Raw genomic sequence first — 13685 nt, forward strand, 5'->3', positions numbered from 1 at the left:
TCGGTGATCAAAACACGATAGCACTTTTCAAACTGTATTGTATTTGTATATTAATTATACATTTTGAAAATATTTTCTCTGCTTTTTAATGCAACTTAGAATAGCAATAAAGCTAACGGCTCACCTGATGGAAAGTGGTAATCGTCGCCTATAGACATAACCAGTACCATGAACATAATAGAGTATACTGTATCATCTATGACACCCTTTATACGTTATTTAATATTCACATTGTTAGATTTAAACTCATACGTACTCCTCGACGATATATGCATAGTATTGCCTATGCAAATTTATGAAAATCAACACTGCAATTTCCTTTTGCAATTTCCTATTAAATACTCAGAAATCTATATGTATTTCTGTACTTCCTCCTTCATACAAAACACTTTCTTTCACAATATGTACTAGTCTATTCCTTTTATTTTGAAAATCACCATTGTGTATTAATCATTATCATAATATCATCCTTTAACTGTCCACTGCTGAAGCCTTCCCCTTGGGGGGTTTTGCCAGCAGTTGCCATACTTGGTAGGCGGATTAACAACCGCAGTTAGGCTTTAGAGACATTTTAAGAGGTACGCTGCTGCCCATTCCTCGCCCTCCCTTAGACGCCTCTTACGACACCCACGGTAAAGGAAGCAATCACCACTTTCCTTTTCCGTGGGCGTATTAATAAATTTCTTGTTAAATATGTTTATGTATATGTATATGTTCTTTAATACTAATTTAGATTATTCGAAACTGTAAGCTCTTACATTGTCGTAGTGGTAGGAAACACTTATGTACCGATCTGGAACAAGTCTATGAATCACGCTTACTACGTTTCAGTGCAATTTCACATTAAACATTCTCTTAATATGCCAGCTAAATATGAAAATATTACTTGAAAATGTTTTACTGCTCATGGTTTGTCAACAGCAATAAAGATTATGAGTTTACGATGACACAAACTTATTACCTACTTACTCGTAATTCCATGGTAAATCATTCCAGAAGTACAGTAGGTACTACCAAAATTCAGCCAGTATTATACTTGTACCTGCTACATGATATAGATACAAAGTACATATATATACTTATTATACATATTTCCCATATGGTCCCGTCGTAGAACAGGCCACCCCTTCCTGTCCCGTGGATGTCGTAAGAGGCGACTAAAGGTCGACGAGGGATGGCCAGCAGCGTTCCTCTTAAAACGTCTCCAAAGTCTAACTGCGGTTGCCAATTCATCTGTCAAGCGTGGCAACTACTGGCAAAACACCCCTAGCAAGAGCTTTATGTTCAGCAGTGGACAGTTAAAAGCTGATACGATGATAACGATGATGACACATACATATTTATTTTATTTATTTATTTATTATTATTTCTCACCACTAACAATTTACATACATACATTTATTTATGTTAATTAAAAAAATTACATCACTTTTACATTGACAATAATTAATATTTATGAACACTGACATCGATGAGTTTTGTTAATAGATTTTTTTTTATATTACTCCGCAATAAAAATAATAAATGGAATCAGGACAAATATCACTATTGGATCAATATGAGACTATTCGCAGCAAACAGGAAATTGGATGTAGTCATTTCCATTTTATCATATGCCGAATTTATGTCATTTCCATTCAAATGTGTATTAATTTTTTTTTATACAACTTAGAATGGCAAACAAGCTGATGACCCACCTGATGGAAAGTAGTAACCGTCACCTACAAACATGAGCAGTACCATGGACATAACAGAGTATACTGTTTCGCCCATGATACCCTTCATGTGTTGCCATTCCTGAGGACTCAGATGTTATTCCTCTGTACCCTGTAAATTCACGCCATATCCCTCACCCTTCAAACCGAAACACAGTCATGCAATCATAACTGCTTCACGGTAGAAACACGAATGAGACAGAGGTACCCAAGCAATCGACTTTGGTACAAAGTCTCCATCTGGTAAATCAATCAATATTGTATTAATTTTGTACCATATATAATCTTAGCATAGTATCTTGCATAATAGAGTGAGTTTTGATATTTCATTTAATGTTTACCATTGATCTACATTTACCCATTAATTTTATTGAACTTAGGTAGTTATGTATAATATTTAAATTAAATATTCTTTTATTACACAATTGTTCTCTGACATCAAATTTTATTACTTATTTCCTTACAGTCAAATTTATTAAAATAAATTTCACATAATATGCATAATGATGTCACATATTTTTTTAATATTTCTATATAGAGGCAATTAAAATAGAAATGTAATTTATTTATTAATTTCTTACAGCAACATAGAGAGCATTACAGTATATTGATATACATCAATGCGCTCACTTAAATTTAAATACACTACAGGAAAAACAAGTCTATATTTTACAAAAATGTCTTCACAATTATTGTAAAATACTATATTTTCTTAAGGCAAATAAACGAGTACCAAAACTAATTTCACGTAACCAATATTAATATTTTTAAAACTGTTTACCTGACTCAAACAAATTTTGACTCAAATGATCTTTAACTTCCTAAAATTATAGTTTAATTTTCGGCGTACACACAGTACTATACCTACCAATTATATGGATGTTTGTATTAGCCTCTATAAGAAATCTCATGTAGACATGTGCATGTGCATAATACTCGTGATGTTCTTTTGAAAACGATCATTTCCTCCAAATTCGACTCCAATGTCTGGAAGCACAAAGGGCCATTCACTTGGCACTTTGTTACTTGCGCTTATTTTAAAGGCTTCGTATTGAATTTCGCAACTTATGACAATAACATTACGGTACTTTTTCCAAATGCAAATGTTGAAATCAATATAAATTTAACGCAATTCTCTTTACACGATTTTGTATCACGCGTCGAGAATATCACGACATTGTACGCCCTACGTGATTTTGTTGTGAAATTGCCTTACGTATAAATAGTACGTACTAACTGCGTGAGAAATGTTTTTATTAACACTTTGTTTTAGTTGAACTTGAATAAAAGTCAAGTCACGCTTTCATACAGTTTCGTAATACCTATGTTCTTTTTTGTTATATAAAAATATAAACAATGTAATTAAGACTTGTTTGTGGGTTAGAGAATTAAGACGCACGTTGTGGATTCCAAGAATTGGAACATAATGCTCATTATGCTAAAGATCCCACTCTCACAATATATATTGAGCAATTTGTTCAATTCATTATTTAGGTGAAGAACACGCGTACAAGGATGATGATAGTCATTCATATTAATAATAAAATTATAATATCTCATCAGAAATTTTGTAATGCAGTAGGGATGGTATTGTCCGAGTATATTGATATTAGTCGAGAGCAAATGTTCTAATGCAAACAATAACAGCTTTATTAGAATATTAAACAACATTAGAGGATCGTTGGACTGTCTATGAAACTTAAATCAAAACTATTTGTGTACTTATGTACCTCATTAAATAAAGCAAATTTTATACACATACTAAAATTTTCTGGTTCATAAAATATTTAGGTTCTTTTAGTTCTCAGTAAATTCTGGAGATAATCAAAAGTAAAGAAAAAGTTTCTTGCAGATTTACCAATGTTTATTAAGATACTAGTCATTATATTGTACAATTTAGAGGCGTTTTAATGATCTTTTCACGACACAGTGCTTTTATATGGAGCGTAAAGTTGTATAAACACATCTTAGACAAAGAAAAATATTATGCGACTTGAGCCAAGTGCGATGAAAACGATAAAGTCGTGATGATAATAAAGTTTTAAAAGTACAACGCTATGCACAAGAGCTAGAAGTAACTATTCGTAATAATTTTATCAAATAACCAACCAGAATGCAACGGAAACTCGTTACAAAAGTGTTTACAAAATCATTATTTATGAAATGTTATTTCATTTCATTGTGCCTACTTCTCGTCTATGTCAAATTTTCACTGACGCTCTACTAATTAGTTGGATGTGTTCTCTCGGAATAATAAAATATTTAAATTGGAAAACTAATGTTGTTCAAAGATCAAAAGTAATGATCAACTATCGCATTAAATAGTGTATCCATGTGATTTTTAGTTGAACTGAACTATTTTTACTCTTCAGAAGCGGTGCGTCAGTTGTTGATTTATAAAGGAGTTGACAGATAGCGATTGTGGACAACACGTCTTCGCCTTCACCTTGGTCAGAGCACTGCTTTATATCATGATGGCTTCCATTGACAGCGTCCGTGACACCCGTACCTAAAGGAGTTTCCAAAATAAACAACTTCTAATGACATGGCGCAATAAAGTATTCTTGACGCTGTTCTATTCTATAAATTGCATGGCCTACCTTTTAAAGGATTCATATAACAGTGGTGTAGATTTTGTTTACCATTCAACTACATTATTCTAAAACCCTATCCGCATGCAGCTAAATAAACTCAAGCAAAAATATCTTTTACCCTTCTGGAGAGTCAAGGACATTTATATATACTGCAAATATCTTACGGATGGGTATCGTGTCTTTGTAGTGGTCGTGGTAACGGTCTCCACGGTTTCCACCGTTTCCACTACCTCCCCGTCTTCGTCGGGCTTGTCGTCCCATGGTCCGAAAAACTCCGTCATGTTTGCCGTTCAATCCTTTTTCACCCACAGCACTGGCCCCGAAAAGGCTTATCACACACATTCACTGCACTGCTCAGCTTCACAACCTTTTAGCTACAGCAATTATCACACAGGTTACGTAAAACTTTAGATATCAATTTCGCGGTGTTCTCTAATATCATCAAGTCTTGTGTCCATGTCCGTCTGACTAAGCAAAAGGATATTTGGCAAAGGCAGTTGTCGGTGGCATCTACGAGCCCGCTGCGCTGTGTACGCGGCTAGAGTTGATCTTGTTTGAAATCCTACTGGAAAACTGAAATAACTGCGGCCAACAAAAAGCACCAGCCAAAACATTTCACGTGCGGGATTATTATTAGGTGGACGATCTAGTCGAAAGAGCTAAGTGTCGCTGCGGCTTTTCACTCAAATAAACTAGATTGATATTGTTAATTTCCGCATGTTATTCTTTCACTGTCTTATTTATTGTTGCGAACTTGTGCGTTATTGCGGATTACTGTGACATAAATGGCTCTTTAACGTCACCTCTGTGCTTTCAGTTAAAATACAATCAAGACCTTCATTGTTTCTACAAACTGTTTTGTTTTGTTCTAAATTTTCGACTTTACCTGTACATGTCTGAGAGATTAATTGGTAATTACATCATTCAATTTGTAATTCATTCCAATTTCAACAAAACATTTGACACTATTTACATTAAAAAAATTAACTGAACAATAACTTTTTATAACTTTTAATATTTGACAACTATTTGAGACTACATTAAATAGTCTATAAGATACACAAGTACTCAAAATGTTTGAAATAAAGAATATAAATAATATAACTTCACGTGAATGTTATGATACATTTTCTTTACTCGTGTTTTGTGTGAAATGTAACTAACATTCTATAATTTTTAAGCGGTATGTTTGTCGATATAAAAATGTACTTGCAAATCTGTACAAGTTTCCAACTTAAAATTCATCAGATCAATACAAAATATTTTATATAAATAACTTATTAACCATGTGAACAATAAACAAACTGAATTAAATAAGTAGATACTATTTATTTACTTTAGTATTCACTAAAATACGTATTATACTATATATCAATATCGATTTATATAATATCAAATGGTCAATGAAAGTTTTTCTATTTTGTATTCCAGTGTGAAATGCCGAATAAATGTTTTTCTATTTCTGTTTTTATCAGAAAATTATCCAGATAGGACTTGAGCCTGTATTAGGAGAGTATTTCTAGAAAACTATAATATAAAGACTGACTACATTTCCAATTACCTGATAGAAGGAATTACTACAAAATTAATAGTAGGTAATTAAATATTCCATGTTGTGTTATCAGTTGGGAAATTATTCAATCTAATTTTGAATATTACTGACAAAATTGACATATATCTTTATAATAACTACAAGTTCTTTGTACTTTGATTTTTGTTTTTATACTGAATGAAATTTATAGATATCAACTAATGACAAAGGAATCGATTCAGAGACATCATTTCACTAATTCTATCTCTTAGTCTAATATTTTATTTTGTAGTTTAACTAAGCTACTACTTTATCAAACATTATAGGCTAAATTTATAATAATTTTAACTTCTTTAAATCTATTAGAAATTTATTTCATATTAGTCTTTAGATTCAAGATTTCACTGTAATATCAAATTGAAATTTTAACTTTACACATAAGTTTAGAGAAGTGTCGCCTCAGAATCGACTCTAATATTTATGTAAGATAAACAAAAAGTCTACAAGTATTTATTTTAACTAAATGAAAGCACAAGATGAATATTATTCCTGACATTTGGACCGTGACTAATCACTGTGATATAACCTCTTTGTATACAGAAATACAAAAAAAAGTTTGCATGGAATTCATTATTGTATGTAACCGTCCAGAGGCGTTATCGGCGTAGGTGCCGACAGCTTCTCCACTTAATATAAATACCCGGCTTTAACAACCCGCGATAAATCCGTACCACGCCTCGGGATTATCTATCGACTAGCAATTTTAACGGCCTATTGATAAAGTCCTCAATCGAATGTAATCAAATCGTTAAAGATAAGGAGCTTCCTGATCCCGTTCACGATACAGCGAAATTGTGTTTAAACTCCGGACAGTAAAGTTGTTTATCCCTCATTAATGTTTTATGGGTCACACTACTATAATTTCAGAGATTTTTCATGCTCAAATAATTGGAATGTCGGAGAAAATGTTTCATGTATCTAGATGTATACATAATATGTAACAACATATCTATTGACCTTTGTCAATGTTTAGCTTGTTATAAAGAATAATAAATTATATTTAAAAGTTAAAACTAAAACTTTGTTAAAATTAAAAGTTATAATTTGTCATAATTTAATTAAAAGTTATTATGTAAAATAATTTCTAACAACATAATCTTTTGGCAGTTGCCGACTTGTTTGTGAAACTCAGTTGTCGAGGTGACCGGATATTGAACGTTTTTCTTTGTGGAGTAGTAAGCACATAGTTTTATGTAAATGTGGTCCTGAGTTCAATTCAATAAAATTGGACCAATTTAGAAAACAATTTTTTTTTTCAAATTTCGGATTATATTAATTTTTTTCTGTGCAATAAGATTTTTAATCTTCGTTCTTCAAAACCAGTCCTTCCGGTTTTTCAACCGACTTCAAGAAAAGAGGTTCTCATGTCGGTTGTATTTTTTATGTTTGAGGTAAAAAGCTTAATGTTTTTATGTTTGTTAACTTATGACTCTTGCTGGAGTTAAAATATAAAAATCGATTTGAATTTTTTTTTATCCGTAAGAACATACTTTGCAGAAAATGTCTATGGGACCACCATAGACATTTTATTAAAATCAGTTCATCATTCGGTAGTTTAGTTTTTATGTCACAATAACTGGTTTTGTCACAATTGAAGTCGGTATTTTTCTTTCTATATCTCATCTTAATTATTAGAATCGAGAAAAATCGATTTAAGCTTATAAATACGAGAACTAATTAGTTATCCAGACTATTTACACAGGACTCTATCACCTGTAGCACCATATAGTGAGAGTTTCTAACCGGTCAAATTTATTTATACCAGAATTATTTTTTTTTTTACAACATAGGGGGCAAACGAGCATGCGGCTCACCGGGTGGTAAGTGACTACCGCCGCCATTATGTAATCTCAATGGCATTACACACACTTTACTGACCCTAAAGAGCTTTTTTTTATTAGTTAATTATTTGTTATAGTAATATTTTATGTATTTATTATATGTATGTATATTTATTTGTTTTACATATTATATGAACGTTTATATTAGTTTCATTATATGTCTATTATATATGAATATCTTAAGTATTACTTTAGATTTTCTCGATGCTTTAATGCACCGCCTTCTTTTTCTCTATTTTTCCAATGATTGGCTGATAGAGACCATCCGTTGTTAAGTCCAAAATATATCCATAGAATTTCACTGTGCATTATATAAATTTAATTAAATTTACCTGGATTATCTAGTTTCTCTAGGATATCTAGGATTTCGAATAGGTTATACAACCTATTCGAAACATCGGGATAATCCAGGTAAATTATCCTATTTTACTTAAATGATCTTGTTAATTCTCGTCTCTTATAAATCAAAATGTCACCTTTTTGTTTAAGATCTTAGCAAATGGATACTTACGCAAGTTATGCTTCGTCATGAATTCTGCGCATTCATCCCAACACTTAGTGTAGTATATATGACATCTCCAAGGTGACTTACCTGCAATCAACAATTCGAATTAAACAAACCGGACACAGGGAATCGTGTGGTTGTTTAGGGAAGCAGAAATAGATTTATTAGGAAGATTAATACTGCAGGAAGTGCGTTCGCACATTTCGTGAAGTGTCGTTCATCACAGTTTATGCCGTCGTAACGCCACATCTAGGGTTACTACAATTTGGAAATATAAAAACTCTTGGCAGAATCGGAGATTAAAAAAGTAAAAAAATTTTAGTCAGTAAATCCTTTTCGTTTCAGTATCCCTGTATGCATTAATGATTAAAAATAGGCATAAAATTTAACACACACATAGACTGTAGCCCGAAGAAAATATAGACCACTTTTTTCTTCAGTCAATGCAAACGATATCGTGAACTCCGCCAGTCTGTTACGTACTTATTTAATCATTCAATAACGACTGAACGGATTGGAATAAAATTTGGTACATACATAAAATATTTTCTAAAAAAAAACGTATAGAAGTAGTCCATGTAAACAAAATTGCGAAACATAGGTGAGTTTAGTGCTAAATTCGCTTTACCACGGATATCAAGTTAAAATGTTAATTAAAGAAATCTCATTTAAGTAAAATTTATAAAATCTGAAACAAATGACAAATTCTGACAGGTGGCAACCCTAGCCTCACCTGAGCGTGTGACGTGTCCGTGACCCCCTATTTCCGCGCCACTAAAAATATCATCCATCTCTCCACATCCGCGGTTTTTGCATAGCATTATGCAATGCGCGCACGCAACGAGCTTTTGTTTACAACTAGGCTAGATGAATATTTACAATGCGTTTCTCGTCTCAGCCCGTCGCACATGACGATTATAGCAAGTAGGTAAAAACAGCGATTCAAACATAACACGACGTTGATAGACGAGATGTTCTAAAGTCATATTCAATTAAAAACAATAAATTTAGAAAAATTAAAATCTGTTATTTAAAAGTAGATACATTAAAAGGAAGCATTTTGTTTAAAGAGTAGCTTCAATGGTCACCAAATTAATATGAAACTAGTAATGGAATAAAAATATGTCGGTAATAATAAAATAAATATATAGGTATTACAAAAAAAAATTAAATAAGTTCATAATTAATGAAGTACATCTTTTGGTAGTCATTTGAAAATTATATATTTTTTTACCAATAGTGTATTGGAGTACCTACTTCTATATAAGAATGGGTGTACCTCAAGGGTCTATTCTGGGACCCTTTCTATTTTTAGTTTATTAATGATGTTGGTTTTGCCATGTAGAATAGATGTAGCATAGTATTGTTCTCAGATAATACTTCTTTGATTTTTAGTTGTCAGATTTAAATAGTGCTTTGCTGCGTCTCTTGCATTGGTTTACAATGCTCATGGAATGAGCTTCCTGCCGAGGTTTTCCCAAGAAACTACAAAATGGGGTTCTTCAAAAGGAGGGTAAAGAGGTTTCTTCAGGATCGGCAACGCGCGTGTACCCTTGGTATTGCAGGCATTCATAGGCTACGCTAACCGCTTACCATCAGGTGGAAAGTATGATTGTTTGGCACCTCAGTAATATAAAAAAAAAAAACTAATAATTTAACATTCCAATGCTACAGTAACATTAAATAATGAACCTCTTGATTTTATACATTCTATTGTCCTTCTTGGAATCACTGTAGATAATAAAACTCAATGGGGTCCTCACATTCAAAACTGTGCAACTAAATTAAGTTCTGTGGTGTATGCTGTACGCAGGGTTAAATAGTATATTAATATTACCAGATCAATTTGTTTTGGTTACTTTCATAGTGTACTGTTCTATGAAATATTATGGGGTAAAGCAGCCGACATCCAAAGCATATTTGTATTACAAAAATGTGCTATTCGCGCGATTTGTTCTATGGGATGTCGTGAGTCACTAAGAGAGAAATTTAGAGACGCATACGCAAACATTTTGTATGTACGCACGAATCTTCAACTGTGTCTTAAAAGCAGCAATCTTAATAATCTTAACACTAGATACAAATACAAACTTGCTGTTCCGAAGTATAGTTAATAGGTCTTTCATGGGAACGGGCTTTGAACGTTATAATAAGATACCGTAGGATATTTTGTCTCTACCTTTTAATAAGTTTAAAATTGTTATTAAAAACACTTATTGAACAAAGCCTGTTACATACAAAACGATTACTTGAATGACAAATGTGCATAGTGTTAGTCGATCATACACAAAAATGGCTTTTTAACGACAACGTAATTTTACACATAGTATATTTAAATAAATACACATAATGTTAATAGAGATTCGAAAGAGTAACAGTTGAGTTCATTGCGGTCTGTTCTCAACAGATAACAACTTTCCGAACCCTGCATTAATAAAAAAAAACTATTTAAAAGTGCTTGTAAACAAGTCTATTTTAATAAAGATAATTTGGATATAAACTATATATTATTGTGATAATATATTATATTAAATGACATAACATCTTAGTCATTCTGTTAATATTAATGTAATAATTGTAAAGTTTGTAACGATGATGGATAAATGTTTGTTACCATTTCAAGCAAAAACTACTGAATAGATTTGAATGAAATTTGGTACACATATACGTTATATCCTAACTTAGCACATAGGATACATTATGCAATGAATTACGCGGGCGAAGCTGCGGAATATAACTATAAAAGAATATGGCTGACCATGACCGTCTCAAGCTTCACAATTCGCTATTTCATAAAAAGAAAAATTATAATTAAAATATTTGATCTACTAAGCTGCATTTCCGCATATAAAATAACAGTTTTACGTAATAATATTCAGGTCAAATCGTGAGTAAAAAGCGACAGAATTAGCGCGATTCCCTGAAGTTCATTTTTACATAACACAAGGCAGATTTACGATCGCACGCTACAATTTTAATTTACTTCGTTCTTTTGTATGTTAATACACTTGACAGACAGTTAACAAGTGTCTACAGTAATGAAATAGATAGCATCGTTTGTTCTTCGCTTCAATTTCTTTATTACTAATTATTTATTATTTATACCACATCTATTATGTACGCAATAGAGTTGATTTTTGTTATTATTTCTATATTTAGCCTTTTTTAACATTAGCTGGTATACATACACGCTACTATGAGTATGCTAGCGTATACTATACTTATAGATCGTAATTATTATAATTATTTACATATATTTTCCTATTACGATCCTACATTTTAAGAAACATTATTTGCTATATAAAATAACAAGCAAATCATAAAATTTAAATATCCATCGAATTAAATATTAAATATTTTGCCATAGACGACATTAATTTTTGTCATCAATTTAATCTAGGAAATTAAACCATTAGATACCGTGTGTCTAAAATCTACTACCGGTGGTATCGAATAAAACAACCACTTCAGTAGGAATGATAGGGAACTTTAATAAATTGTATCTTAAGGCAGGTCATCAAATACAAAAAAAAATCTTAATAGCGGTATGTACATAATTAACAATGCTATTATCTGATTTTAGAACTAAAATTTCTATATATAAATACATTTCTTAAACAGATTAACTGCCTTACCACGAAAAGTTAAGCTTGCAATAGACAAGTATTCAATACATGCTTATTTACTACGAAAGCATGTCTAACATCTATTTATGTTTAAAAAAAAATAAAGTTAATGTTATTAAAAATAAAAAAATGTTTAAAGTAATTATAATAATATATAGATTTAGGTACATAAAATCTCAAATAAAAATTATAACACCAACTAAACATTTAATTACATAAATAAAGTTTTATTAAATTCTGTTTAACCAGGTAGTGTTTTGAATATATTTTTAGTAAAGCCATAAAACTTTTTCCATAGACGTTAAATAAAAAAAACCTGAAAAGCAATTTTGTGTCTACTTTTCATCATAAAACTCTAATTTACATAATAACGTTTCTAAAGGTTCTAATTATGTTTAAACATTTTATATTTTACTACCTTCACATTGTTGTCTGTCCTATTATATTATAATATAATGAAAACTAATTACATTTCACGATCCATTAAACAGAAGCTAGAAGCGTGGCGTAGCGTAGGTACTATACTACTACAACTAACATGGTCTATTTTCGACATATAGGAAGTCTAATATAGTCAATTATTAATGTTCCGTACGTATTAATACTGTCAAGATACTTCTTGTCCTTTGTAGGGTTGTCAATCATATTAAATATAATCAATATTTCAAATTTTGTTTTTAAATATAATAAAAAAGATTTATTAAAATATAATACGTAAATAAATTTAAAATATAGTACGGTAATGAGTATAATAAAAATAAAATTGTGGGATAATATAAATATTTTCTTTTTACAATAATTATACTAATATTATAGTCACCTATGAAACTATATTACGTTGTGGTTTAGAAAAATCGAGGTATTAAATGTACCGATTACTAAAATCGTCAGTTCGAGGATTTAAATGATATAGAGATCGAATTAATAAAGTTTATGACATTATTTACGATATAAATATAAAATACGAGTATATATGAATCTCTGTATAATGAACCTTATGCAAATATTTCAATACAATCATAAAATCAGAAATAAACAACTGTACGACATTGGATAGGTTCCACATTCCACATTCGTGGACGTTCAAATTAGAACATAGGTCTTCCTACAAATCGTGACAATTAACAAATGCTGTAAATAAATAAATTACTCAAGTTTAGCGGTGACGAAATTCACACGGTTGCACTGACAACCCTAGAATGCGTCACATCACTTTGGCAATTGTGGGAGTGAATGAATCATTATCGCATCCTATGAACTTTTCCACGATGCCGCTGAAAAAACATTAACGTATTGCGCATGTAAATATTTTTATAATTATTAAAATTATAAATAGATAGATCCTACATACAACCTACTAGTTTGGGGGGAAAAAGATTATTAGCAATGGAGATTGACAGCCCTATTGTTAGCAATATACCCTATTATTAGGTCGACCTCCACGTGGTTCCCCCTGGAAACCTACCTGAACAATTCTTATTGAATTTGTCACGATGGGCTAACTGACTTGCTTCATCCGATAGCGCGGGTGGGGTTACCATTCCATTATCACCCATTAAAAAAAAACCTACTAGTTTTCACTGCGGCTTCGTTCTCTTGATGGACTAGTATAAAAAAGTACCATCATTCTCCATCCTAAATAGTCGGTACGATTGTAACTTTCAACCGACTTCAAGAAGGAGGAGGGTCTCAATTCGATTGTATTCTTTTTATATAACACAGAGGCAAACGAGCATGCGTTCCACTCGAAGGTAAGTGACTACCGTCGCCCATTAAAAAAGGAATTCCTTTTAAAAAAGCATATGTTTTTGTT

At 31.5% G+C, this 13685-nt stretch overlaps 1 protein-coding gene across 2 annotated transcripts in view; it reads right to left on the reverse strand.

Annotated features, from left to right (window-relative positions):
* The window catches only part of LOC113515667 (tropomodulin-1), a 55166-nt gene extending 50295 nt beyond the window's left edge, over nt 1-4871 (reverse strand). The window contains exon 1 of one of the 2 annotated variants that reach the window (XM_052893354.1): nt 4474-4869. In XM_052893354.1, coding sequence (XP_052749314.1) covers nt 4474-4590 — 117 coding nt within the window. In that variant the 5' untranslated portion in view covers nt 4591-4869. Of the gene's footprint in view, nt 1-4473 lie in introns of both variants that reach the window. The other variant, XM_052893353.1, reaches the window with a different exon arrangement.
* Nucleotides 4872-13685: the final 8814 nt, after the last annotated feature.

Source organism: Galleria mellonella, unplaced genomic scaffold (assembly GCF_026898425.1).
Source record: "Galleria mellonella isolate WM207_F2 unplaced genomic scaffold, CSIRO_AGI_GalMel_v1 utg173, whole genome shotgun sequence".
Lineage (NCBI taxonomy): Eukaryota > Metazoa > Arthropoda > Insecta > Lepidoptera > Pyralidae > Galleria > Galleria mellonella.